The sequence below is a fragment of the Mycothermus thermophilus genome (assembly GCF_041956435.1).
Source record: "Mycothermus thermophilus strain CBS 625.91 unplaced genomic scaffold VTJ04scaffold_5, whole genome shotgun sequence".
NCBI classification, from domain to species: Eukaryota; Fungi; Ascomycota; class Sordariomycetes; order Sordariales; family Chaetomiaceae; genus Mycothermus; species Mycothermus thermophilus.
Genome location: NW_027191431.1, coordinates 2,999,340 through 3,020,133, shown reverse-complemented (window position 1 = coordinate 3,020,133; position 20,794 = coordinate 2,999,340). Strand labels below are relative to the sequence as shown.

At 58.5% G+C, this 20,794-nt stretch overlaps 8 protein-coding genes across 8 annotated transcripts; 3 read left to right on the top strand and 5 right to left on the bottom strand.

The window, feature by feature from the left end:
* Window positions 1–1,574: 1,574 nt before the first annotated feature.
* On the top strand, window positions 1,575–2,391 carry VTJ04DRAFT_8169 (uncharacterized protein; the record flags this gene model as incomplete). The annotated part of the gene is made up of 2 exons (XM_069366576.1): window positions 1,575–1,727; window positions 1,792–2,391. The coding sequence occupies 2 exons, from the start codon at window positions 1,575–1,577 to the stop codon at window positions 2,389–2,391; spliced, it is 753 nt and encodes a 250-aa protein (XP_069217497.1).
* Window positions 2,392–3,098: 707 nt separating this feature from the next.
* On the bottom strand, window positions 3,099–4,317 carry VTJ04DRAFT_8168 (uncharacterized protein; the record flags this gene model as incomplete). The annotated part of the gene is made up of 3 exons (XM_069366575.1): window positions 3,099–3,456; window positions 3,523–3,974; window positions 4,054–4,317. The coding sequence occupies 3 exons, from the start codon at window positions 4,315–4,317 to the stop codon at window positions 3,099–3,101; spliced, it is 1,074 nt and encodes a 357-aa protein (XP_069217496.1).
* A 1,406-nt stretch (window positions 4,318–5,723) lies between these two features.
* On the bottom strand, window positions 5,724–7,207 carry VTJ04DRAFT_8167 (uncharacterized protein; the record flags this gene model as incomplete). The annotated part of the gene is made up of 4 exons (XM_069366574.1): window positions 5,724–6,074; window positions 6,136–6,874; window positions 6,934–7,051; window positions 7,108–7,207. The coding sequence occupies 4 exons, from the start codon at window positions 7,205–7,207 to the stop codon at window positions 5,724–5,726; spliced, it is 1,308 nt and encodes a 435-aa protein (XP_069217495.1).
* A 920-nt stretch (window positions 7,208–8,127) lies between these two features.
* On the top strand, window positions 8,128–9,723 carry VTJ04DRAFT_8166 (uncharacterized protein; the record flags this gene model as incomplete). Its single annotated transcript, XM_069366573.1, has 2 exons — window positions 8,128–8,816; window positions 8,871–9,723. 2 exons carry the CDS (start codon window positions 8,128–8,130, stop codon window positions 9,721–9,723), a joined length of 1,542 nt encoding a protein of 513 aa, XP_069217494.1.
* Window positions 9,724–10,474: 751 nt separating this feature from the next.
* VTJ04DRAFT_8165 (uncharacterized protein) lies at window positions 10,475–12,693 on the bottom strand (the record flags this gene model as incomplete). The annotated part of the gene is made up of 2 exons (XM_069366572.1): window positions 10,475–12,122; window positions 12,185–12,693. The coding sequence occupies 2 exons, from the start codon at window positions 12,691–12,693 to the stop codon at window positions 10,475–10,477; spliced, it is 2,157 nt and encodes a 718-aa protein (XP_069217493.1).
* A 2,375-nt stretch (window positions 12,694–15,068) lies between these two features.
* VTJ04DRAFT_8164 (uncharacterized protein) lies at window positions 15,069–16,399 on the top strand (the record flags this gene model as incomplete). The annotated part of the gene is made up of 2 exons (XM_069366571.1): window positions 15,069–16,157; window positions 16,226–16,399. 2 exons carry the CDS (start codon window positions 15,069–15,071, stop codon window positions 16,397–16,399), a joined length of 1,263 nt encoding a protein of 420 aa, XP_069217492.1.
* Window positions 16,400–16,782: 383 nt separating this feature from the next.
* On the bottom strand, window positions 16,783–17,981 carry VTJ04DRAFT_8163 (uncharacterized protein; the record flags this gene model as incomplete). Its single annotated transcript, XM_069366570.1, has 3 exons — window positions 16,783–16,845; window positions 16,922–17,472; window positions 17,534–17,981. 3 exons carry the CDS (start codon window positions 17,979–17,981, stop codon window positions 16,783–16,785), a joined length of 1,062 nt encoding a protein of 353 aa, XP_069217491.1.
* Window positions 17,982–19,475: 1,494 nt separating this feature from the next.
* On the bottom strand, window positions 19,476–20,426 carry VTJ04DRAFT_8162 (uncharacterized protein; the record flags this gene model as incomplete). Its single annotated transcript, XM_069366569.1, has 3 exons — window positions 19,476–19,894; window positions 19,977–20,278; window positions 20,374–20,426. 3 exons carry the CDS (start codon window positions 20,424–20,426, stop codon window positions 19,476–19,478), a joined length of 774 nt encoding a protein of 257 aa, XP_069217490.1.
* Between the last annotated feature and the right edge of the window lie 368 nt (window positions 20,427–20,794).

The window sequence follows — 20,794 nt, the reverse complement described above, 5'->3', positions numbered from 1 at the left end:
CGCGATTCCGAGCATGTGCCCACGTTCCCCGACGTCTCCAGTGTCCCATCTCTCCGGAGGGGCCCGTTTTGGCCCGAGGAAGTTTGCGGCTCTGCGGTTCTTGGCAGGGCCACCACGGACGTTGCGGGCCTCGGAAGTTAGGTTGGAGAGGGAAGAAGGGAGAAAAAAAACTTGAAGACCAGCTGACGGACTCCAGCACTCTAGTGTAAGAGTCATCGTCGCGTGGAGTCCATGAAGCCATGGACGAACCAGAAACGCACGACCCGTCAGAGGTTGCCGCGCTTGGATTACGTACACTGAAAACTCTCCGACGGACTGAAACTGGGATCAGAAGAGAAGAGGGGAAAAACGAATTTCCCTCGTAAGACTCCAGTTTTGTGTTCTGACAAACCTGGACATTTGTTGCACACCTAAGACACAGTAAGCACCCCAGTCCAACACGAAGCGAAAAAAAACAAGTTTGAGCAAAGGATTCGAGGTTCTGGAATTCAGGAACAACAGGGAAAGAAGTCCAACAAGCTCCATCAGGTGACTTGTGCCAAGATCGAAATCAAGGGGGAGGCAGCTCGTCAGGGTTCGGGTTCCGCGGGCCAAGGTTTGTTGACATCTCGATGCTCTGGCGCTAAACCCGATGCGGACTGGAATGCCACCGTCAAGCCCACTGACCGCTTGGCTCCTGCCCCGGCTCTTGAGCTTGGGGACGGCTGGGGTGGCCCAAGCTCCCTCAACAAAGTGGATTCACCGCCAGTCAGCGGCGCCCAGCAGCGCGCAGCCGACAAGGGCCCGACGTGTCAACCCGGTCCGTTGGGATTGTCGAGATTGGAACCGACCAGGGGTGAGGGAGCACTGCGAAACCGGCGGGCGGGCCGTTGGGAAAAGAAGGTGAAAGGAACAACACGAACGCCAAAGCCAAGGCAGAGAAAACACGAGGGAGGAGAGCTTCCCCTCTTCTCGAGAATCAGTGTGGGTAGCACAGAGCTGCCGGGCATCGGACAATGGATCACATCCATCAGCTCATCCAGGCATGGAACGGCCGGGATGTACCGAGGGCCTTCACGCCAGACTCATCGCAACAGTCTGGAGCGGCGGATCAGGAACTGCCGCACCGCACACACACACACAAGCTTTGCTGTGCGACGTGGAATCGAGACCCCATTGACCCCAATTTAGGCGGTCCACCGAGGGGGGGTGGCATCGTAAGTGTGACGGAGCGGCATGGGTTGGGAAGAAGACAGTGTAAGTGGATGTACACGCGGCCCGGCACCGCCAACCATTCCCCGGTGGAGGAGGTCCGGTCCTTGGTCACTTATACCGGGCGCCTCTCCCTCTCGTTGACTCGAATCTCGAGCTCTCTTCCCATTCTACGTAGTCCTTTCGCCACCCATCAGCCCAATTGAGTCAGTGCCTTTGACCAGTTGACGTCGATCTGTCGTCGTTGTCCTGTGTCACGTCTACTTGCTGATACCAACGTCCATTGTCTTCCTCCATATATACCAGACATATACACAGCTGAAGCTGTAGATCATCCTCCCTTTACAAATCAAACTCTCAACAATCACACATCCCAAACCACAATGTCATCGCGACTCACGACGCCCATCTCCAAACTCACCCGCTCCCTGAGCACCTCTGCTCCTGCGGCCCGGCCGAGCCGTCTACTTAACAACGCCGGCAAGGTCTCGGCCGCGAGGAAACAGTCCCTTTCCGCGGACGACGTCCCGGCTGAGGTATGCTTGCTTGCTCACCAGCCCTCTTACCCTTCCCAACAATAAGTACTAACCCCCCTCCCAGAGGCACCACTCCACCAGCACCAACACCTCCCCGCACCGTCCTCAGGTGCCGCAACGCCCTCGCCAAAAACCCCTTCCCTTCATGCAAACCTTCCACCACTCCGCTCCTCGCCCCACCCCTCCCTCCTTCGCCACCGTCGACCGCGCCGTCCTCCCCAGGATAGACGACTACTCCATCCCCACCACCGCGCCCTGGGAATCTTACGAGCCGCTCGACTACGCCGGCACCGTCCCCAACCGCATGTACGATCCCTACGCGCACATCCGCGTGCCCCTCCTCCCCGACCGGAAATCGGGTTCCGCTTCCGCACAGGCGGGCGGGTTCCACGCCCCCGAAGTCGCCGATGCTCCCCTCCCCCGCCCCGAGATCGTCGTGGTGGCGGCGGATCCGGACCGCGTCATGCCCGCGGCCCTGACCGAAGTCGAGGGGATGGGCGTGGACGGCGTCGAGCTGGGGTTTGCGCACCTGATTGGCCGCGAGGAGGAGGCCAAGCAGGAAAGCTACGAGATGGGCGAGGGCATGATTCGCGATTTGTGGAAGGGTATGGTGGACGATGTGTTTGGGAGTAGTAGTAGGAAGAACGGGCCTGCGACGGCTTGAGACGAGCTACCGGGACCTTTTTCGGGTTGCTGCGGCTCCGGTCCGTTCGCTGATGATGAGGTTATGAGTTTTCTTTCGGTCTCAATGGGCGGGAAAAATTCGAAATCCTTGCTCTGTGGTGGTTGTTCTTGATCCGAGCGCGGGCGGCGTCACCGCATCATGATTTGGATTTTTGCTTTCAACACCAAAAAGGGGGATGCGACCGTTTTTCTCTAGCTACGTATCGTTTTAATTGCTTGAAAAAATAATAGAAAAAACGCCAGCGCCGCTACTTCGATTGCTGATCCATCGGAGTTCCTCTGGTCGCCGTCGAGCCTATCTATCTACCTAGTGAGATGATGATGTTTGACTGTTCTGGATCAAGGCTCTTCCAAAGCAGTGTAGATTACGATGATGATGTCCCCTATCCTTCCTACCAAACTCTGTGTGTATCTGATGACATGGTGACGTTGGGGCGGGTTGTCCCGCCTCACAGCCATCCATCTTGACAACCCCCAAAACTGAACCCATCGCCGACTTTGTCCCTTCCCTTGGTATCTCCCATGACCAGCAGCAACCATCTTTTCTACAAATTGTTTGTTTTTGGTTGTTGTTGTACCTGTTGTTTGTTCTGGGACACCCACACCTGGCTCATCTCCCACTGAACTCCGTCCGTCGTTGAAACCACCGACGACTACTAACCTAAAAACCAACCCCCCAGCGAAACCTTACCTCTTCTTAACACTCGGACGAGGCTTGCACTCGTCGGGCTGCACCGGGTGCAGCATCACCTTGGTCGGGTAGTTGGGGGTGTTACCCTGGTACCCCTTGGACCAGTCGTAGCTGATGGCGTAGGCAAAGATGTTACCCGACTTGTTGAAGGTGGTCGAGGTGATGCTGCCGCCGACCTGCGGGTAGCCCTTGAGGCGGTGCTTGGCGTCCTTGTCCCAGAAGTGGAACGTGCCGTCGCTACCGGCCGTGCTGAAGGTGCCGTGGACCGGGTGGAACGAGATGTCGTTGACCGCGTAGACATTGGTGACGTTGCCCTGGGGCTGGTCGCGGTGGCACTTGAAGGAGAAGTTCAGGCTGGACGGACGTCACGTCAGCAACGTGGCGTAGGGATAAGAAGAGGTTGGATGTGCTGGAGCTCACCTTGAATCCTTGTCCTCCACGTATTGGATGGCACACCGACCCTCGATACTCCCGATGGCAAACCCCTGAGAGTCGGTGAAGCAGCTCACCACACGCGTCTGCCACTTCAGCGGGCTCTGCAGGGTCTTGTAGAACTTGGCCGGCTCCTTGAGGTTGATGACGTTGATGTAGCGGTCCGCGGTGCCGATGACGAGCAGGTTGTCCCGAACGTCCATCGTGTAGACGCGCTCCTGGCACTGCACGGTGCCGGCCGGGGTCTGGCTCCGGAAGTCCCAGTACTTGATGGTCTTGTCCCACGACCCCGTCACGGCCATGGGCGTGCCGTTGGCCTCGAAGTACTTGACGCAGCGGATCGGTTGGTCGTGCGCCGCGACCGTCGCCACCTGGCCCGTCGCCAGGTCCATCACCTTGGCCACCTTGTCGGCGCCCGCCGAAATGACCTTCTGGCCATCCTGTTGTTGTTCGGTGCTCGGTCAGCGATTCTGCGCACGCCAGAACGCGTTGTTCCGCACATGTTGAATCCAAACCCACCTTGAAGAAGTCGACCGCAAACACAGGGCCCTCATGCTCCATCTGCGCCTTGCCCTGCCCCTGGCCGTTGCTCAGGATCTCGTAGACGCGCACCTTCTTGTCCCAGCTAGACACCGCCAGGAAGTCCTTGAGATCGGCCGGGTTGGGGTTGAAGGCAAGATCGGAAATGCTATCCTCGGGCGGGCTGCCGAGCTCGACGTCCTGCTTGAGGTCGCCGAGCGTCGACGCGGCCGTCGAGGTCTGGGTCCCGAAGAGGCCCGCCATCTTGTTGTTGTTGATGGCGATGTTCGGTGCCGATTGGCGCGAACCAGCTCGTATTGCAAACCCTATAACAGCGTGATGATTCGCGATTCGGTCGGGATTTGTTCGAAATAAACTTCGGTGTACGGAGTAGATTTATAACTAGGTATTTATCGAAGAGTTTCGTTGGTGTTGGATGTGGTGGCGAAGGTTGGAGTTTGGAGCTGGACAGCCAGGCTCCTGCTCCAAAGCAGCGGAATGGGAAGCAATGACAGGAGAAAGCTTTCGTCAGTTCACCAGCCTCAACTCGATGCGCGAACCCCTGCCTGCTTGCACCGGGCTTGCGCTGGACGTCTGTGGCAGCTTCCGCCTTAACCAAGCCCAAACAAGGAAAGCCGCTTGGTGGGTCTGCCCCACTTTCCGGAAAATCCACCCATCCACTTCAAAAAACTCTTGCATCACGACCTCTTCCTTCTCCTTCTTCTCTTCCTCTCTTTTCTTTTGCAAGCCCCCCCTCGTCCGACAAATCGCTATTCGAAGCTCACGCACGGAGAGAGCATCTGCTCTTTCGCTTTGCAACATGCTTTGGGAGAAAGTCCCCGGACAACCACCTTTCCTCTGGGAAGCTGGACGCGGAGACGCGCCGCCAGAGAAGCACCGCGGCTGATCTCGGCCGCCAGCTACTTTGTCTGTCGACCGCCGCCCGGCCCGTTTCCCATTCCCCTCCTTCCGGGGAGGGGAGCCTGCTAGCATCGTCTTCGCCGTGCGGAACCGGTTTCCGGGGCCGGGGAGACCCCATGGACGAAGATATGAGTCCGCGCTCCTCGGTTTTGGGGCTGAGTCTTTCTACGGCGCGGGGGCTGGTTGGGTTTGGACGGGCTGCCGCGTGCGGTCGTCTGGACGGGGGCGTCACGGCTGGCTCGAGAAATTTCGTCAAGATGGCACAGTTATGCGATTGCTCGTTTTGGTTCTGGCGAAAGCGGGAACAGCGAGTTACTCGACGGGGCTCATTCTTGGTGCGAGGGGGGCTTCAATTTACAACCTTGGTCGTTGTTGGGCGCCTCCGACAAGTCGAGTCGGCATATGGCGGGGAAGAACCAAAACTCTAGGCCTCGTGGGAGGTCCATTGTCTTTCTCTGCCGCCGGCTTGCTGTCGAGCGCTCGCTCTGACCGGACAGTTCAAGTGATGAAACCCATTACATAGAGTCAAGCTCTGAGGTTGTCGCTATGCGACCCCGTTGAGGACTCAACAATGCGTTATGGTATCTGATGAACTGTCCAAGTTCTTTTTTATTACTCTAGATAGTTTTCGGTCATGTTTATCAAAATCCAAATAACCGTTGGCGTGTTGAAGCCATCCTCCTGTCCGTCTATCCTACCAATTGCGCCGTGGGTGTGGGTTGAAGTTTACAGAGTACACCAAAACTGAATCATTCCCGCCTCGCCGCCTCCTTCTTCCTCTGTTCCTCCTCGAGCAGCTCGCGCTGTTTGTGTGCCGCCTCGATGTCCGCCTTCATACCCTTGGCCCTCTGTCGCGCCTCGTAGAGATCTCTGCTCTTCATGATTCTCTGAACGATGGTTCCCGCGTTGACGTCTGCGAACTCGTGGTGGCCAATCTCGCGATAGATGCCCATCGCCTTTGGGTCGGCGTACACGTCTTCCGTGAAGGGCATGAAGGACGTCGGGCCGTGATAGACGGCGTCAGGAGTGCCCCAGGGCAGCGACGTCAGGTAGCTCTTGGTCGGGGTGAAGGGGGCGCCAAAGATGACGGCGTTGATGTACTACATTCTCAATCAGCAAAACTCCCAGTTTGGCATGGTCACTGCCAGTTGAGATACTCACTCGGCACTGCAGGACGCAGAGCCCGCGCTCGTAGATGTTCATGATGGGGTAGTTGACGCCCTTCTCCCGGTTGATGACCTCGTCGTCGTGAACGCCAGCCACGACAAAGACGGGGCCGTAGTCGGCGCCCTTGCCCTTGCGCTCGTTGACGGCCTGCTCATCGTACCACCCGTCCTCTCGGGCCAGCTTCTCCTCAGCCTCGACCACGAGTTTCAGGAACTGGATGTGACCGCTGGAGAACAAATCGAAGCCGCCGTCCACATACACCACCCGCTGCCCGAGGCGCGGGCCAATGCCGCGAAACAGCTCGCGGAACTTCTTTTCCTCCTCGCGCCAGAACCACACGTCCGCGCCGGGATTCTTCGCCGTCTCGTCCGTCGCGTACAGCCGGATCCGCTCCGTCATGGCCTGGCCGTTGGCGCGCCGCTCCTCGTCGGTTCCGGGGCCCTCCTCGCCGGCCAACACCCGCTCGAGCGAGCGGATGAAATGGCCCTTGGTGCACAGCAGCATGCGTCCGACGAGGTCGGTGGTGGAGATGGACGGGGTGCGCTTGACCACCTTGAAGCGCCCCGCGGCCTTGACGAAGCGGTAGCAGTCCTCGCCGCTGCTGTCCGAGGTGATGTCGTCGCCGTGGACGACGTACTTGCAGCCGAAGTGGGTGATCCAGTCCAGCTGGGTGACGTAGGGGGCATAGGGGATGGATTTGGTGACCCAGCGGCAGGCGTCGACGGCGAGGATTCTTGGGGGGGAGGTTAGCTTTGACGGGGAGGGGAAGGGAGGGGAGAAGGGGGAAAGTACCGCTCCTCGAGATTCATGACGGTTGGGCCCTTATTTTCCAGGATGGCCTCGTCGGAATGGACTCCGACGTAGAGCTCGTCGCCCAGCTGGCGAGCCTGGACCACGGCGCCGGCATGGCCTGGATGGGAGGTTAGCGGACTGAGAGCCGATTAGAGAAGAATGGAGGATAGGTACCGTGATGGAAGAAGTCGAAGCAGCCGTCGACCCACAGACGGCCCTCGAGAAGCTCGGGGGCTGGTTCGCCGGGAGGGTGGACTGGGTCTGTGGCGCTCATGGTTGATAGCTCAAGAGAGGCGGTTGATTTCAGGACCTGAGGTTGTTAGGAAAAGGGGTTGTCAGGAGTGAAGCAGGTAGTCAGGGAGGGAGCGCACATTTGCAACACGTACCTAGACAATTAGTTACTTTTGAGATGTCTCCAAATCTGCCAAGTCCTCAATCCAAAGTAAACAGAAACGTGGGTCAATTCAACTTTGTATGTACAGCTACGAAATTCGGTGAGAACGCAGTTGAGTTTCCTAGCTTTTGGGTCGTTTGCCCCTCCTCTGCCGCCCCTCCCTCACGAACCCCACAAGCTTCCTGTTCCATTCCACAATTGGAGTCGTGACATCAGGTTGTTGCATTGTCAACCTGCAACATAGGCGGGCTGCAAGCTTAAATTCGATCCTGGTGATCTCAATGACCTCGGGGTTAGAAATGTCTACGACACTTAGTTGAATGCCATCGGCCATGCCGCTAGCGGATCTGACCAGAGACTCGAGGTTCCAGCGTGTCTGACTCCATCCACCAATTGCCACTTTGGGAACTTTCGAAGCTGGCAGCGAAGAATATCACGGCAGGGCTGTCCTGGCGAGAAGTGTTCTCCATGGATGACGATTGTTCGGCACAGTCCGAAAAGAAAAAGACATCCTTGTTCAAGAATGCCTCGGATTTTTCGTTGCCATCACCATGATGTCCTCCATTTTAGCATTGTCAACAATAACCGATTTGTGGACTTTCTCATCAACCACCTACACATTGTCCATCTTCCAGCTCTTTGGCCATCAGAAACTGGAGATTTCTTCCGCCTGTCGATCGAACACCACAGAAGGCCCCTAAGCGTTAACGTTACCCCCTAACGGTCCCCACACCGCACTTCAGCAGCAGCTTGTCAGCGCCCTCCTGCCGAATTGGGGCCGCTAAACGGCGACCCAGCAAATGGCAGCAGCCCTGCAGATCATCACTGGAAACGACATGCAGCAGGTGGGAGCGGGTGGTGCCCCTCCACCGCAGACCGCCGCGACGGCTGCCCCTTTCCTGCGACCCTCCATCTTCAGCACGACCCGATACCACGACAACAACACCATCAACACCAACAACAGGCACTCCTACAATCCCCCCGTGTCGCCCACCCAGAGAACACACCGCTCAACCCATTCGGTCGACAGCACTTCAACGCGCAGCTCCCACGACAAGCACAAGGATCATCACAAAGAGAGAAACGTCCTGGTCAAGAGGTCCTCCTCCATCCGACGCAAGTCCTCTTCCAAGCTTTCCGTCTCGACCTCGAACAAGCGCCACACAGTCTCGACCACCACCAAAACCAACCCGCCATCGGGTGATGGCGACAGCTTCTGCGAGGTCCAAGCTGCTGCTCTCCGGCCTCCGTCCGACCATCTAGTTCCTCCTCTTCCCAGCCCAACACACCCAACACACGGCAACCACCACAGTCAGGGCCGCTTGTCCAAGATGCTGAGTCGAGGGGCCGTAACCCCCGTGTCCGGGTATCCCGTCAACATGACAGCCAACGCCGCCCTCGCCCAGCAGAGCGAGCTCGCCAGCGTCCACCAGCACATCCAAGACACGGTCAACAAGCGCATATCCACTCTCGACTACCTCCGCAAGGCGTGCGTTTTCTCCCTCTCTTTCTTCGTATCAGACCCAAACTAACCCCTCCTCAGCCACGAAGGCCGCATCTACTGGTTCAACACGCTCCTCTTCGACAAGCCTGACATCCAACGCATGCCCTACTTCGACCCGCGCAAGCTCGGCCGGCGCGCCACCAACTATCTTCTTCTCGGCATCTCCCTGCCCGCCGTCATCGACCTCAACTCGAGCACCCCGACCGACTTCCTCCGGTCTCTCAACAACCTACTCACCGAATTCGACGCCTTCCAGCAGATCCACACCGAAAACGGCGTCGCCGCCACCTCTCTCACCCGTGCCCGCCTCCCGCAAATGTTCCGCCGCGCCGCTGCCCCCGTCTCCAAGGGCCGCCGCAGCAGCTCCGCCGCCGGCCGCGACGCCCCGGACAGCATCGGCATCGGCTACGACAGCTCCTCCGATCTCGCTTCCTCCGGCGGCGGCGGCGGTGCTGCCAACGGTGCAGCAGCAGGTCCGGCTCCCGGCGCTGTCGTGCCCACCGGCCCCGCCGGAGCAGCCGCCAACGCTCCCGCAGCCGCTGCTGCCACCCCCGAGGGCGTCATGGCGTTCGCGGCGAGTGAGGTGGATTTGCTCCCCGGGGAGGAGTATACCTATCTCCTAACGCCGACGCTGCCGTTCGACCCGGACTTTTTTGAGACGTTTGCCACGCTGTGCGATGTGCTCATCGACACGTACTCACGGCTGCTGAGCCTGGTGCCGACGCCGCGGGAGTGTGGTGGCGCGGTCGGGGAGCTGTTTGCCAAGGCGGACAGCAAGATTCGCAAGCTGTTTATCCAGGGGGCGGTCAGGGAGTTTGAAGAATCGGCGAGGGCGGGGTTGAAGGCCGAGGTGGCGAGCGTGGGCAAGGTGGTTTTGAGCGGGTTGATGTGATGTGGTAGAGGGGATTGGAGGATAGGACGGGAGGCAGGAGGTGGTGGTAATGATGTGTTTTTGCTTTGATGTTTTGATGATTGGGAGGGTGGGCTGGCGTTTGGATGAGTATACAAATCTTGGGCAACTGATGAATTACGGTAGGGAGATATCCGATCATAGGCATCACATGTCACGGTAGAGGGGGCGGGGTCCATGGGTAGTCGGAGTGATACCTCATTGTCAACTGGATTTTGATTTTGTTTGTATCGTGAGCCCTGTCCTATCCTCAGGTACCTATTCTATCCTATATCTTTGCCGTCCGTCATAACTAATCGTCATGCCATTCATCGTCATGCTTAAATCCAGATCGTAACTCGTAATTCATGCGTCCGCTGACCGTATTGTGCCTGAACATCTACTCCAACCAAACTCTCATCATCTCCATTCCCCAAGAGAACGCCATGCCATGCTAGCCATGTCCACATCAACCAAGCAATTGGGAATAATACGAGTAATTAATACTCAAACAGGTGTGAGAGAACAGAAAGGGGAAAAAAGATGCCAACAACACTCAGGGGATTGTTCCATGATGTTGCCCTGTGGTTGGAAACTAGAAGAGAAGAGAAGAAAAAAATAAACAACTAAACAAATAATCGCCCTGCTGTGGGAGGAGATGGGACGTAGAAAGGGGGAAATGGCGAGAAAATGAAGCCCCAGAAACGAGAAAGGGAAATAAAACATGGCAAGAAGGAAAGAAAGAGAAAGCATTTCAAGCGGTAATCCCCTGCTTCGCATGCTCCGCCTCCATCAACAACCGCCGGCCCCTCCGCCCGGACAGGTGCAGGTGATAGCTCCCGCCACTGCTGCTGCCGCTGCTTCCGGTGCTGAGGGTGCGGTGATGGCTGTGATGGCTATGGCTGTGGCTGGTCGTCGAGGCGGCGGCGGTGGTGGTACTGGTAGCGGTGGTGGTGCTGGTGGAGGCAGCGGTGGAGGAGGAGGAGGAGGCGGTGGTCTTCTCGGGAGCTTCCTTCGCCGCGGTCCGGGACGATCCCATAAAGAAGGAATACGATGCGCGGAGGTTGGGGGTGGATTTGGCGGTGGTGATGCTCGTGTAGTAGTGTGACCTGGGTTTGTCCTTGGAAGAGGAGGACTTGTCCTTGTCCTTGTCACGGTTGGCGCGGTCTTTGAGGTCGCCCAGCCTGTGCCGGCTCGGGGAGAGGGATTTTGTTGTGATGGTGGTGGTCGGCTTGAGGGTGGTTGTCAGGGTTGGAGGTTGCGTGGTAGTGGTGGAGGTCGTGGGGTTGCCTGGCCGGCCTGAGGTGGAGGCTTCGGTGGTGGTGGTAGCGTTGCTGCGGTTCTTCTTCTCCTGGTCCTTGAGCTTGGACAGGGAGCTGTCAGAGGAGGAGGAGCCGGGCTTGGAGGCGGTTGAGGATTGAGAATCGGTTCGGGAGAGGGATGGGGTGTGTGAGGAGGAGGATGTCCTGGCGCGGGTTTCGGCTGCTCGCCGCTCGGCAAGCCGCAACGAAAAGGACTTTTGCTCGGTGAGTCTGGGGATTTCGAAGCCGGACGAGAGCGTCGAGGGGGTGCTTCCGCGCCTTTGCATAGGAGGCGCGGATAACGGCGAGTCTGGGCCTGCCGTCTTGTCGTCGGACTTTTGCTGCGCGACTTTCTCCGTCGCGGCGCCGCTGCTGCTGCCGGTTGATGAGCCCTGGTCCTGCAGCAACTTCGCCCCCGTCTCGTCGTCCTCCTCGTCTTCCGCCTCCACCTCCTCCAGCTTATCCACCGGCTCGTCCCTGTGTTTGGTCGGAAGCTTGTCGATCGCCATTACCTTGGCCGCCAAGCTGCTTTGTACCTCGCCCTCGTCTCCGGCATCCGAACTTGCCGTCCCCGAGGCGACCCCCCTCATCAGAACGATGGACGGCGGCGGCGGGCTGGACGGCTCGTTGCGATACCGTTCGGCCTCCTCCTGGGCGCGCCTCTCCGCCTCTTCGCGCTCCCGCTTCTCTTCCTCCTCCGTGAGCTGCCAGTACCGGAGCATGGCCTGCTGGTTGTGCTCGTGGCGCCGCTTCTTGGTCTGGTTCTGCAGAATGCTCTTGGGCGTCATGGGCTGGGTGCCCGGGTCTAACGGCGAGATGTACGAAACGGTGCTCTTGCTCTTCCGCCTGACGGGCAGGAAACGCCTCCCAGGCCCGACCTCGACCCGGTGGATGGTGGCTTTGGCAAAGCGGACCGTCGCGACGGGTGATTGTGGTCGGTGGAGCGGCGATACAGGCGGGGAGTCGGATGACATGGCAGCTAGGTCAGGACTGAGGGGTTCGCCCGTCTCCGGGTTCACAAACTGGCGAGGGCGCTTGTGCCCGTCTGGGCTGGAGACGCGGAGGATGGATTTTGGCATCACCGTCGGTGAGCTAGGAGTTCTGGCGACCTTGTCAGTCGCATGTTCCAGGGGTTTTAGGCGGGTGGTGGTCATGGAACTTACCTTGGCTTGTCCGTAGCATTCTGAGGCCGCGATGGAGCGGTGGATTTGCCATCCTGAGCCGGCTTGTCGGCCTTGTCCGAGGAGCTGTCCTTGGTGGTTGACTTCGGGGTCGTCATGGTGGGTCCGGGGCTGGGGCCGGGGGCGGAAGCTTGTTGCTGTTGTTCTGCCATTGTAGATGTCTTTGGACGTTTCGTCTTAGCACCAGCCCCTTCCTGGATCGTCGTCGTAAGCGGGAAGGAGAATCTCCGTAAGGCGGTGGAACGTCTACGTGCCTTCGATTTTGTGCTGTTGTCGGCGGCGCTGTGGCTATGTCTTCGAGGCCTGGTGTCGGGAGCAGGTGGAGGAAGCTGAGCGGACGAGTTCTCTGGACTCGAACTCGGCGACTTGGATACCGGGACCCTTGTCTGCAAAGCTGCCCACGCGAGGATGGAGGCCAGAGATTCCTTTTTGCTCGGCTGCCGGGGGCCGTCGGGATTTTGTTTGTTGACATCTCTGGCGTCCTTGGACATGGCGACAGGGGCGATCAGGAGGGCGTGAAAGCAACCTCACACAGGGGGGGGCAGGGGGGCAAACCCATCAAGACAAGTCTCGCGACGCGCTATATAGAAACTCCTCTCCATAAGCATAACATCATGACATTCACCTCTCCTCGTGCTGGCAATGGTGTCTCGGATCACGTTCGCGAGGCGAGTGTGGATTCAGGCACGGCGGGATCTGGCGGTTGGGCGACAAGCACATGGAATCGTCGGCGATGCGGGACCCAATCACGACGGAGGCCCGCAAGTCGTGCAGCAAAGAGCCTCCCGTCGTGCCATCTGGCATCACTGGAAGCGGAGAGCATTTATCCGAGGCCTGGGCGACGGCAGAGAAAGGTCGCTGCCGAGGCCGACAGAGTGGCCACACATGCCTGACGCTGTCGTGATCCAGCTCATCGTCAAGGGGTTCAGGGGGTCGACAACGGCAGATTCCGGGGTCAATCCATCAAGCTAGCAAGCCTCACCCTCGGGCTGCAGACAGCCGGACGCTCATCCAACGTATCGGGCCCAGCACCGGCACTGATCCTTCTGAGATCCAATCCTGCCAGCTTCGTCCATGATGGCACTCTACCCCCACGCCCTCCAGATCCGGGGCTCAAACAATGAGTTGGCAGCAGTGTTGACCATCTAGGGTGACGCGTGTCAACTTGCGTGAGGTCTTGATTGGTAGCGCGATGCCGGGCGATCCATGATACAAGGTTTGGTGTGTCGTCGAGGTGTACAGGGGAGAGTGTTGTCCTGGTCTCCTGGTCTCGGACCCGCGGCCATAGGGCATACACGTGGAAGAATGACGCCCGGGACCGGAGCCGGGACTGGCATCGACACTTGTTTTTTTCACATTTTGGGAAAATCACAGCTTTTTTTTTACCTCGATAAAACAAGAAATGCGGACAGACAAGGGACGAGTCGCAAGCTATCTCAACTCTGGTGTGGCCAAAAATCTTGAAAATCCTGGGCGGGAGGTTGGCCCTTTGATATCTATCCCATCACCATCGCCGGCCCGATTTTGATCGGGTGCACCTGGCCCAAAGCCACGGGTACCGGTCCGAACCAACCAGGGCAACTTGGTGTAGAGTACGGGGTGCCCGGCGACCCTGGCCAACGGTGAGCGCGGGAGCGGGGGAGGCGGATTGCGGGGTGGGAAAGGTGAAGTTTCCCAGTTCCAGTTCCGCCCTCCGCCGCGCCGAGTGCCGCTGTGGGGCATCCGATAAGGCCGTACTATCGGCCCCGCCATTGGGCGATAAGGACATCCTCGTCGCCTATCAACGGTTACACGCGGAAGACAGCAAACAAAGGTTGTTGGTCTTTAAAACCAATGCCGGAGCAAGATGTCGCATTGCGGCGCATTCCCTCGGGCTTGTAATCGTCGACTAGGCCTTAAATCAAGGACGTGCTCCGGTCACGGGTCCGATAATGGTCTTGGGACTCATGGAGCATCTTCGACAAGCACATCTGATTGCCCACGAAGAGGAAGGAAACAAGGTCATGTCGAAACTTCGGCGCATTCGGTGTTAGTGGACCGGCAACCGGAACCCTACATATTCGCGACTCGGCGCTCCCGCCCGAACAAAAAAAAAGTTGGAGGTTGAAACGGCCACCCCGTATCCACTCCGGCACCGCCAATGACTCAAGGTTGGGTGTTGGTTTTTTTCTTCCTAGTATACTGCCAGGTCTTCGCCTCCGGTCCTCGGAGCCGTGTTTACGCAGCAGTATAGTGTTTCATCACTTAGACGAGTCGAGATGAGTCAAAGGATGAACATTCGTCCAAGCGGCTTCATCTCGACAATATAGGATGTGGGTAGGAAGAATGACGGAAAGAAGCGGCATAGATAGCACACCGTAGAACCGACATCTCGGCGTTGGAGAAGCCACTGCGGGTACGGGAAGCGCGATAGCGGACAGAATGTTCCACACTAGGTACATCTCCGACGCCCTGAAGTTGACGGAGGGTGGATATCACCGCCGGCCCATTGACCAATCGCCCTGCGAGGAACGTCGGGGAACCGGCGTTGGGACGAATGCCGGGCCCCCCTGGAAGCGATCCCGGCATATGGGTCCTCAGCTCCGGTCACTTGGGACCTCGAAACCTCCGGACCAGGATGTTATAAGAGCCGGCCATGCCCTCGTGACCCGGCTACTCGATACCTTTGCCTGTCTGTCCCATATCCCCCGTCTTCCACAAGATACCCCTCCTCCTCTTTGTTGAGTGTTGAGTTGTTTATACCATTGTTCTCAAAGAGCCTCTCCGTATATTTGTATACACACCCCTTACTATTGTACTTCGCTCTGTTACTCTCAACCGTGAAATAGCCCAACCAGACAACCACCCACCCAACAACCCCTCCACCATGGCACCCCATAGCACCGCTACCTCCGAAGACCTGGCGGCCACCGCCATGGAGCACAAAATCGCCCAGCAACCCTCCCTGTCCAGCAACGGGCACGGGAACGGACACGTGCAGTCCGGGGAGGACAACCTTCCCGCCCTCGACGCTTCCAAGCTCATCTACACCTTCGCGGACACCTCCGTGCGCTCCGTCCCCTCCGAGGCCGAGGCCACCAGCGGCAATGAAACCATCTGCACCGACCACATGATCACCGCGGTCTGGAAAGCCGGCGCGGGCTGGTCGGCACCCGAGCTCAAGCCCTACGGCCCTCTCACTCTCATGCCCACCGCCTCGGTCCTGCACTACGCCACCGAGTGCTTCGAAGGCCTCAAGGTCTACCGCGGCCACGACGGCAAGCTGCGCCTGTTCCGCCCCGATCTCAACGCGCGCCGCATGCTCATGTCCACCCTCCGCATCTCCCTCCCCGGCTTCGACCCCGCCGAGCTGGAAAAGCTCATCCACGCCCTCCTCGCCGTCGACGGGCCCAAATGGCTCCCCGCCTCCCGCCCGGGCAGTTTCCTGTACGTCCGCCCGGCCATGATCGGCACGCAGCCGCAGCTGGGCGTCCAGGCCCCGAAGGAGGCGCTGCTCTTCATCACCGCCTCCTTCATGCCCCGCTTCGATTCCCCGCCCGGCGGCATGAAGCTGCACACCAACCCGGAGGACATGATCCGCGCGTGGGTGGGCGGCTTCGGGTACGCCAAGGTGGGCGCCAACTACGGCCCGTCGCTGCTGGCGACCAACGAGGCGCGGAAGCGCGGGTTCGGGCAGATCCTGTGGCTGTACGGCGAGGAAAAGTACTGCACGGAGGCGGGCGCGAGCAATTTCTTCGTCGTGTGGAGGACCAAGGACGGCAGGAGGCAGCTGGTGACGGCGCCGCTGGACGACAAGCTCATCCTGGACGGTGTGACGCGCCGGAGCGTGGTGGAGCTGGCGCGCGAGAGGCTGGGCGAGGAGCTCGAGGTGGTGGAGAGGAAGTATACGATCGATGAGGTCATCGAGGCGGATAAGGAGGGGAGGTTGATTGAGGCTTTCGCTGCTGGCACGGCGGTGAGTATTCCTCTTTTTTGCTACTTTCCTAACCCCAGAGACAGACAACTGACTGGTCCTCTATATAGTTCTTCATCTGCCCCGTCTCCCAGATCCGCCATCGCGATTACGACGTCAACTTCCCCATGGTCAAGGGCGATAGCGGCCAGTACACCTCCATGATCAAGGGCTGGATGTACGATATCATGTACGGCAACGAGCAGCATCCGTGGGGCGTCGTTATCGACGAGAAGAAGCAGTAAACGAAAGGGCCGAGAGGGGTTGATTGATGAGGGTGGTTTATCTCATTGGGTTGCATTGCCAGCGGGAGAGCATCGTAAAAGGGGGTTCATGGAGACGGCGTTTGGGTGTCTGTTAATTGAAATCATCTTGCTTCACCAGATTTACGAGCATGTCAGGTTCGATAGATGGGATGCATTGACTCGGATATGAATGCATGAGGTTTGGTTGCATCAATTAAACTTGCATCCATCTGGTCTCTCTGCCAGATGATAAAATCCATCAACTGGATATGGCGAGACGTGCCTCAAATACTATGGCAATGACCACAGCTCAGATGAGAGAGCCCCAAACAAACTGTCCGAAATACCCTCATAGCAGTCATCCGAGACCAGGTATGGCAGCTTCACAGTTCATCGATGGCTTGGAAGAAGATTTGCAGGTCCGACTTGGTCGCCTTCCGAAAGTCCTGTGGCTTTGTCAGCATGTTTACTTGCCCCTGAGAGACAAAATCCAAGCCGCGATCATCATCCTCCTCAACATACCTTTTCAATCTGTTTCATGAGAGCAACGGCCTCATCTCCAAGCTGCAACACATCCTCCTCCGCTGTGGCAATTTCTCTCTCAATCGCCTCCGTCAACCGCTTCAACATCTCTGCCCCCTCGACATCCAACGCCGCATCACCACCAACCTCTCCAGGCACTATCCCAAGCAAAGAAATAGCCGTTCCAACGCCTCCAAGCAGCTTCTTCACCTCCGTCTCCGCAACTGCCCACTCCTTCCACAAACGGCCCATGTCGGCCTCGAACTTGGCGAGCTCCGATTCGGCTTCTTGAACCAGTTCCCTCACGGTCCGCACCTCGAAGGTCTGGGGTTTCTTGCCCTTGTCGCCCGGATTCAGACGAGTAGGAAACTGGATGCGGAACCCCTCGAGAGGCTGGGAGAGCTTTTTGATCTGAGTCTCTACCTGGGCAAGGAACGCCTCGTCTTGCGCACGCAGGGTGCGGGTGAGCTCCCGAGAGAGATCGGCTTGGGCCTGCGCGAGGCGGGTGGTGGCTTGTTTATGGAGGGAAGTGGCGTTATTCAAGTAATGCTCTGGATCGGGATTAGAAAAGTTGCAAAAGGAGGTGGGTGATGGAGCGCAGGCAACACAAACCCCTGAGTGCCTGGATGAGATCATCTGCCTCGGACGACGGGGAGCGGGCAGGTTTCGTCGGTGCGGCCTTTACATGGATGGTGTTGGGAATGATTCGCGGCGAGTTCTGGAACGCAGCCTCGACGCGCTGGAAAAAGGGAGCCACGGATGGTTTGGACGTCTTTTTTGTCGCAGGACGACTTCCCTTGCCGACGGGCGTGATGAGAGCTTTTTTCACAGGCGGCGGAGCGAGGCGGTCCTTGAGGAAAGAAACCTTGCTCGTCGAAGCTGCCTGACGAGGTCTCGACGATGACGACGGGAAGCTCGTCCCATATGTGCTGCTGTGGTGGGTATGTTTGGGAGACGGTAGGTGACTGGCCTGGGACTGTTTGGCGATCCGGGACGGGGTCCTGCGCAGTCTGCTTGTCCAAGGCTCCTGTGAGCCTGCGCTATCGGGCCTTGTCCGCATTTTCACCAGCGCTGACTTTCGCGGACTGAGGGATGAGGTGTTGGATTTCTTGAGACCCGCAATGGCAAAGCGAGAGAGAGTGAAGGTGAAAACTCTGACCTTTTGGACAGTGGAAGTCACATCTCGACATTGCTGCCTAGTCCAGCATTCGAGACAGGTTGCTCCTGAGGAAGGCACAACTGAGCAAGCGACTGGCCGTTCAAGTGAGGAAGTCACTTCCCACGACGCCCTTGAACCTTTCGTAACTGGCGCCATCTTGTTTTGTCTTATTTCTTATTGTTTGACCTCATTGAATTGCATACGTCCATCACATGGTGTCTGGAACCCGAGGCAAAGGTGTCAGTTCACATGGTTCTGCGTCAATGATGACCGGTCCAGATCCCGAAGTTCCATTTTCCGGCATCACTGTTGCCGGCGCCGAGTGGGAAACATGCTCCGGAAGAACGGGGTCAGACCGGGACCGGGACCGCGACCTGCGGCTAGAGGAGGAACGGTCTCTGCCAGCCGATGAAGGGGGCCGAGACTGCCGGTGCTGTTGAACAGGGGATGGCTGGGCTGATCGGCTCCGGCTTCGTGTCCTGGAGCCTGGAATAGATTCCTGACGTGAAGGACGGGGAGAGTATCGAACAAGGGAGATGATACTTCCAGTCTTGCAAGGACTTTTTCGAGTCGACCCGCAATTGGAGGAACTGGTGGGCGACGTGTTCGGAGCAGAAATGACTGTCGGTGGCTGATAATTGCTTCTCTGGGCCGTTGGGGGACGAGATAGCCGAGCTGAGCTTCGGGGACCCGAGACAGCTGATCTGTCAGGGTGGAAGAAGCTTGCCGGGATTGAGGAGGAACTCGAGCTGTCTGCACCTTGCTGTGAAGTACGAACAGGCGGCGGAGGATCTTGGGACGTTCTCATCACTGAATGGGTTCGTGACTGACTGTGGACACTCCTTGGGCCTGTGGCATTGGACGGAGCGTACTGAAAGCTTCTCGGAGCCGGGACATCGCTCGGCGAACCCGAGCCTTGCTGTGAGGCACGGGCAGGAGACGGAGCTTCAGGGGAGGTTCTCGTCGCTGATGAGGGGCGCGGCTGGCTATGGGTGCTCCTGGCAGCCGAGGCAACAGATGGAGCGTGCTGAACACTCGTCGGAATGGGGGCGTTGCGCGGGGGCGAGGAGGCATGAGTGAATTGGGGAATGCCAGACGAATAGTCCAAATGTCTCCATGGAACCCAAGGAATCTCAGGGGATCCAGCAACTGAACGAGGGGCGGAGCCATTGTCTACAATAGGAGCCTGGGCTGGAGATTCCGGAGGGTCTGGAGGGTTATGCGGAAGAGAACGGGCAGACGCGGATGTATGACTTTTAGGTGTTGGCGCAGAAGACGGAGAACCTGGCGAGATAGGACCTGGAGAACGAGTAGGTGCTAGAGGACTCGGATCCCGATCAACTGGAGGAGTACGAGATCTAGAACTATGACGTGCAGAACTGGGGGCTGGAGCATTCACTCCACTTCCCGCTGGAGAAGGAGGCGGTGGGCTAACGCTTGGTTGATCAGGAGGACCGCCTTCGCTGTTTCGTGGCGATCCAGGTGGCTGGGAGCCAGGAGGCGGTTGCTCAGGACTCCTCTGTCCGGAAGCAGGTCCCGGAGGACTCGGGCCCCGTTGAGCAGAGCCTGTCGCAGGTGGATTCGGACTTCGCGGACCAGAACCTGGGGCCGGAGAGTCGGGGCTTCCAGGACCTGAACCCGGTGGCTGGGTATTGGGAGGGCTCCGGGGTGTCGAAGCCGGAGGCGGAGGATTCGAGGGCGGCGGATCAGGGGGGATCGGAGCCGGGACCGGGACGGCAAAATCAGGGGGAAGCGGAGGACTCGGCGCCGGCACGGGAATTCCTGGAGAAGAGGTGCTGTCTGGAGACCACGGACTGCGCCTTGATGGTTAACAACTCTCCATGAACATTAAGAAAGGAGAAGTGATTAGATACCTTGGGTAAACCGCTACCCTACTCCAACCAGGAGAAGGGGACGGGCTCCTAGGACGGGCCCCCGGATCTCTTCCATCATCACTGCCGCCAAGGCTGGTCCCTTCTTGCTGCACCCGGACGCCATGGCGCAAATCATATAGGAACGTGAGAATAAGCGCGATTACCAGAAACAGCGGAATCAACTGCGACGCCGTCTCGAGCTGATTGACTCCCGGCGAGACCTTGTTCCACTGAATCGTCAACTCAATGGCGGCGATGAGCACGGACGCCACCGTCAACCCCCCGAACGTCTCAATCTCCCGCAGCACGCGGATCTTTCTCCGACTGTAACCGTCAGCTTCAGACACATCAACCCTTCCATCACCTCCTTCCTCCTCATCAAACGCAACTCAAGTAACTCCCAAGACGGGGCGACGTACCTAGCTCTCCTCTTCCTCCTCGACCTCTTCCGTCTCCTCAACCCGGCCTTCATCGCCCCGATAACCGCACCCCCCGTCAACAGCGCCAACATCAGCAGCACATTCATCGCGCGAAACCCACCACTCCTCATCTCCACCGGGCCGAACGCAAACCCAATGTAGCCATACCTCTGCTCCGGCGAGCACGGCACCACTGCCACCCCATCATCACCACAGCACACCTCCCTCCCCAACCCCTCCGCCACCACCCCCGTCGACCAAAACCACAAGTGCAACCCAATCACCAACACCACCAACACCGACCTCGCCATTCCCATCAACCCAAACCCCGGCCTGCCCCCCGGTCTCCCTCCTCTCCCAACCGGCGTCCCGAGCCCCAGGTCCGGCCGGACCCACGACGCCAGATCGGTAACGTGCCGCG